At 43.1% G+C, this 6000-nt stretch overlaps 1 protein-coding gene across 4 annotated transcripts in view; it reads left to right on the top strand.

Annotated features, from left to right (window-relative positions):
- The first annotated feature begins 653 nt into the window (after window positions 1-653).
- Window positions 654-6000, top strand: part of EDC3 (enhancer of mRNA decapping 3) — a 61647-nt gene continuing 56300 nt past the window's right edge. For 2 of the 4 annotated variants that reach the window (XR_015252804.1, XM_086711215.1), the window contains exon 1: window positions 1053-1200. Coding sequence is in view for 1 of the 4 variants with exons in the window: in XM_086711215.1 (XP_086567341.1) it covers window positions 1114-1200 (87 nt within the window). In the remaining 3 variants the exon portion in view is untranslated. Of the gene's footprint in view, window positions 811-1052; window positions 1201-6000 lie in introns of those variants that run through there. The other 2 variants (XM_086711216.1, XM_086711217.1) reach the window with 2 other exon arrangements.

Below are 6000 nucleotides of genomic sequence, written 5' to 3'. Positions count from 1 at the left end.
ACGTGGCATCAGGTTTTAAGATGACCTTGCAAACTTGAAAGGTCTAAAATCCCTCATTATACTCCGTCGTGGTCTTAAACGCCTACTTTTTTTTTTTCAAAACCAAGACTACCAATGCTCTAAAATGCCACAAGGAGAGTGGCACTTACCCATGTACCAAGTACTGGGATGTGTGTGTGGGGGGGGGGGGAGCGGCACTCAAGTACACATTGGCTAGCACTAACTCCCAAATGAGTTGAAGCAGATTCCACTCCGAAGATCAACCGCAAGGGGAATCGGTTTCCTTTAATCCGTTGCGGGGGCCTACTTATTGCGTTCCACAGTTACAACTGATCAAACGCCGACGTCCACGCCACCAGGCACCCCCTCCTCCCCAAAGTCCTCAGCTCTTCTGCGGCGATAAGCCGAGGGGTCTAGAGGGAAAGCTGGAACTTTTCATCACAACTGGGCCGGAAAGTAGGTCAGGGCCCCAACTCCAACCAGGCCCCTACCCCGCGTGAGCAGGCGGGGCTCGCAAAATGGACGCCCAGGCGCGGTTCCGGAGGCCGCAGCGCGGGCATTCGCCGCGCTCTTCCAGGCTCTCAAATTTCCCGGGAGCTCCGCCCCTCAACTGCCTGCCCTCCGGTTTCCAAGGCGTCGCGCCGGAAGTGACCTCACGGCGGTGGCGTGGAGACGCGGGGCGCTTCCGGCGGCGGCCGCGACTGTGGGGGTGGGTGTGGAGAAGCCCCTTATCAGCCTCTGGGTCTCCTCGTGTTGCGGGGTCTCCTTGGCGCGGTGTGCGGAGGCGGCGACAGGCAGACGGCGTTGGAGGTGGGAGCGGCGGGGCGGCGGGGCGGCTGGGGTACGGGCGCTCGCGGGAGGGGGCTTCCGGGGTTGCCAAGCGGGTTTGCTTTTAGGCTTCGGGGTTCCGGGCCTTGTAGACTTTTATAGAGGCGGGCGCGAGCGGGGGGCCAGGTCCTAGGGGTTGCCTCAGGGGGTGTGGTTTGAGGTGCGCGGCGGAGGGCAGCAGGATTCTAAACAGCCCGGGAAGCGTGGGAGGGGGGAGGCATTAGCGGCCTAGGCTGTTGGTTTAGCCTCGTTGATGGCCGGGGCAGCTAGCCCACTCTTTGCTCCATGCCTCAGTGTCCTTTTGCACAATGGAGTAGGGTGGCATGGAACAGCGCGGGTGCCACCTCCGTGACTGATAGCCTGAGGACAGAGGTGAACTGGGATCTGAGAGGGAAAGGTGGCCGAGAAGTTAACGATACCCGCCGGGGCGCAGCCTCTTGATTCTTTCCAGCTGTAGGTGTTAAGCCTGAGCTTCTTTACCCTTTGTGTGCTGTGGATTGAATTTATCAACATTTGGCTTGTTAAGTGGTTCAAGTGTTCTGGCGTGTGCGAGGCGTAGTCCTCGCCTGGTTGGCGAGTTGGCTTTCAATGAATCTTCCAATTCCAGAGCTAGGAGGAGTCCTAACAATCCTCTCCTGTGGTTGCGGATGAGGAACTGGAATGGTTTTTCTACTCTTACCTAGCCACAGACTACAGTGATTTCGGTCCGCTGTCAGGTATCGGTCTAGTAAGACCATCAGAACATAAATGACTGTCTGTGAGCAGGTCACTATTTCAACTGGAAACCTCAGATGGATTCTAGTCTTTTTTTTATGAATGGCAGATTAGGGGTACTGAGTTCAAAATTCCTATCTGTTGGTTTCTCTCAATGAAATAAAGATGGTTACAAATAACGTAACTTTTTTATCACTTAGAATTTTTTGGTGGAACTTCCTTGTGGGGGTAGGGCTGTGGGACTAGCAAAGGGTATTTCAAACTTTTTTGACCTGGGACCCACAGTTAGATACAGTTTACATCATGACTCCGTGTGTGCTCCCAGCATGGGCACAGTACACACGACATACCCCTCAAAAGTTTACCCTTTCTACATACGATGCCCCTTGACATTTTCTATTTCATCGAAAGAAAAAGTTGATTGCTACTCACTAAATTGACTGCCAACAGGTCTGACCGTCAAAGACCTGTAGTTTGAAAAATACTGGATTAGAAAATGTTTAAGATATTTGTGACTTCTGAGAATTCAAAGTGGAAATGTATCCTAGCCAGAGGAGCAGGGTTGCTAGAGTTATTAATTCATCCAGAACAACAGGACAGGAACTTCAAATTGGTGTCTCAAAGGAATGTAGTGATAGCGTGTCAGGATTTTAGAGGGCATTCATTACATCTTTTTTATGATGACCTGGTGGATGACATAGGGGAATTTGCCAGATTGTGGTAAAGTTAGATGGAGTCATGATTTTGAGCCTCTAGGTCTGGAAAGGTTTGATTTATGAATACAACTTACAGTTGGGATTCTGGTGAGTTGAGGCTATATCACTTTCTTTATATACAGTTTGTATTTCAAGCCTTATCTGAAAGGTGTGCTTATCAGATTTTTTTACCTTTTTGAAGTGAAGAGAGAAAATATCATCTGGTTAATCTCAAGATTTTCCCAGTGCAGTTTAATGAAACGAAATGGTCATACAAATGTGAGAAATTTCAGTTAGGTTACAAAAAATACAATTATACCAGGTAATGAAGGTAGATGTAAAAAAAAAAAAAAAAGTAGCTGTAACTTGGAAGGGGTTCATGTAATAAAAAGAAGTGGAGTTTCAATCATCTGAATCAGTGGCATGGTTAGGTTGTGAGAAAAACTCGTGGGACTGTGGTGGCAGATTGCATTAGGAGAACATAGAATCTAGGACAAGAAAGGAAGATTGACCTTAGCACTGATTAGCTCTCTCCTGGAATATAAGGTTTATGTCTGGGTACTCTAAAAGAGTAAATTAATTTGGGGGTACAAGTTAAAAGTCGTTGGAATTTGTCAAATTTTCAAAAGTAATTTTTTGTTGCTTGTCTGAAGTAATTTTTTATTGGTTGTCTGAGTTGCATTGACCTGAGTGATTCTTTTTCCCTTGTTACTCAGGGTCTTAAAACTTTTTTTAGTGTCCAAAACATTAGAAAGTCTATGTATCTCTTACACATTTAAGTTGGCATCTGAAATTGGTCATTGTAAATTTCAGTAGTTTAAACATTTTAAATAATTTAGGATGTAAGTTTTGGCATGTAAATACTGACTTCTAGAAGATCCGTACAAAGTTATCTAAATATGCAATTTGATGTTCTTATTTTATTCTTTTTTTTTTAAGTGGGCTCCACACCCTATGTGGGGGCTTGAACTCAAGACTGTTGAGATCAAGGGGCGCCTGGGTGGCGCAGTCGGTTAAGCGTCCGACTTCAGCCAGGTCACGATCTCGCGGTCCGTGAGTTCGAGCCCCGCGTCAGGCTCTGGGCTGATGGCTCGGAGCCTGGAGCCTGTTTCCGATTCTGTGTCTCCCTCTCTCTCTGCCCCTCCCCCGTTCATTCTCTGTCTCTCTCTGTCCCAAAAATAAATAAACGTTGAAAAAAAAAAATTAAAAAAAAAAAAAAAAAAAAAGAGTCGCATGCTCCACCGACTGAGCCAGCCAGGCACCCCTTGATGTGTTTAAAATATACAAGTAACCTTTTTTGTATTAAACCTCTGAGATATGTGTAAGATATGTATAAATGGTGTATTACATTACTTGAATTTTGGGTGTTAATCTTGTGTTCCTGGAATGAACCCCACTTAGTCATGGTGTATAATATTTTTTTATATGTTGCTGAGTTTAGTTTGCTAATATTTTGTTAAGAATTTCGTGTCTATGGGGCGCTTGGGTGGCTCAGTCGGATGAGCTTCCCACTTTGGCTCAGGTCATGATCTCACTGTTCGTGAGTTTGAGCCTCGCGTCAGGCTCTGTGCTGACATCTCAGAGCCTGGAGCCTGCTTCAAATTCTGTGTCTCCCTCTCTCTCTGCCCCTCCCCCTGCTCACGCTCTGTCTCTCTCTCTCAAAAATAAACAAACATTAAAAAAAATAAAAAAAAAGAATTTTCATGTCTGTGTTCATGAGGGATACTGAAGTTTTTTTTAATGTCTTTGGCTTTAGTATCAGAGTGATAGTACCCATATAAAATGAGTTGGGAAATGTTACTTTCTTTTCTGTTTTCTGAAAGAGTTTGTGTAGGATTGTTTATTTTTCCATATGTTTGATAGAATTTACTAGTAAAGCCTTCTGGGCCACCCAGGCAACCCTGCCATTCCCAAGATTTTGATTAAATAGCTTTCGAGATAAATGCATGGAAAAATACCTAGTTTTTCAGAAGCCCATAAGTAACCACTTACTCATCCTCAGCTGTTGGTTATAACTGTCCTTAGTTGACCAGAGTTGTTGTTTCAATCTGAATAGTGTGAATTCTGTCTGATGTGGCAGAGGAAATGGAAGTTAGTTGGTTTGTAACTGGCAAGTTCTTCATTTGTAGTTTATAAATTGTTTCGGCAACTGCCTCAGTTGCATAATGGGTGGAAGATCATTTAGGGCTACCTGAATTTATTATCTAAAGGTCTCTTATTAAGAGAAATGATATGGAAAGCCTCATACTTAATGGGGAAAAAGTGATAGTTTAGCGTTTGAGCAGATTAGTCCATACATATTCTAAGACTTTGTAATTGGCCAGCATAAATGGGCACATTTGTTCCCAACAAAGACAAATACAAAAATGTTAAATTCCTTATACATAATAGCCCCCCAAACAGGATGGGTAAATACACTGAGGCATAGTTATATAATAGAATAGTATATAGTCATGACAAAGAATGAACTATTGCTACATACAACAATAAGGATGAATCTCACAGATGTAAAATTGAGCAAAGAAACCAAACACTTCAAAAGAGAACCTTTATAAATAAAAAAATAAATAAGAATCTTCATGATTCCATTTATATGAAGTTCAAAAAGGCTAACCTAGGGGTGCCTGGGTGGCTCAGTTAAGCATCCGACTTTAGTTCAGGTCCTGATCTCACGGTCTGTGAGTTCAAGTCCTGAGTTGGGCTCTGCTGACAGCTCAGAGCCTGGAGCCTGCTTTAGAATCTGTGTCTCCCTCTCTCTCTCTGCCCCTCCTCCGCGCGCACTCTGTCTCTGTCTCAAAAATATTAAAAAAAAAAAAAAAAGGGCTACCCTAATCCTTTGTGTTAAATATCAGAATAATGGCTACCTCTGTGGGGACACAGTGGAAACTTCGTGGGAGTTCAAAGTATTCTGTGTCTTGATTTAGGTGGTGGTAATGTGGGTGAATTAATATGCAAAAGATCATGCAGCTGTACACTTAAAATATGTAGGCTTACTATGTATATTAGGCCCTGATAGAAAAGTAGAAAGTAAAAGACATCAAAGATTGGTCTCCTTGTGGCTTCTAGATCTCCTTCTGCTTCAGCTGTTGCTCTTCTTTTGACACGAAGATGTTAGCCCTCTGATTGATGAAACCCCCTTCCTTAGTGTGTTCATCTGATTCGGAACCCAGATGGCACTCACTGGTTTTAGATTTACTGGTTTAAATTAATAGAGCAATTTTCTTTATAGAATGAGCCTATTTGATGAGTTTTGGATAATGCATTAATGTATTTTACATAAAGGGAAGTTTGTGATAATAGGGTAATTTGTTACACGTCGAGTGGTTACTTTTTAAAAAGTTTCTATTGTAGAACTGGCAGTCCACGTTTTAAAGCTATTAAAAGTTCTCAATTATTACCAATATAAACTTGAATGTACAACATCTTTTTAAATTATAGTTGCTGTACAATCTTATATTTGTTTCAGCTGTAATTCTGTACATCACACTGTGCTTATTACCATGATGGATATGGGTACCATTTGTCACCATACACTGTTGTCACAATATCATTGACTATGTTTCCTGTGCTGTACTTTTCATCTCTGTGACTTATTTTGTAAGTGGAATTTTGTACTTCTTAATCCCCTTCACTTAATTCACCCATCCCCTCAACTCCATCCCCTCTGGCACCCACCCTTTCCCTATTTATGATTCTTTGTTTTGTTTTTTAGATTCTACATGTAAGTGAAGGCATATGGTATTTGTCTTTATCAGACTTATTT

Source organism: Puma concolor, chromosome B3, assembly GCF_028749965.1.
Source record: "Puma concolor isolate L17-30 chromosome B3, mPumCon1.1.hap2, whole genome shotgun sequence".
Taxonomy (NCBI): Eukaryota; Metazoa; Chordata; class Mammalia; order Carnivora; family Felidae; genus Puma; species Puma concolor.
The sequence above is the reverse complement of the archived record's forward strand: the minus strand, read 5'-3'. Positions and strand labels throughout refer to the sequence as shown.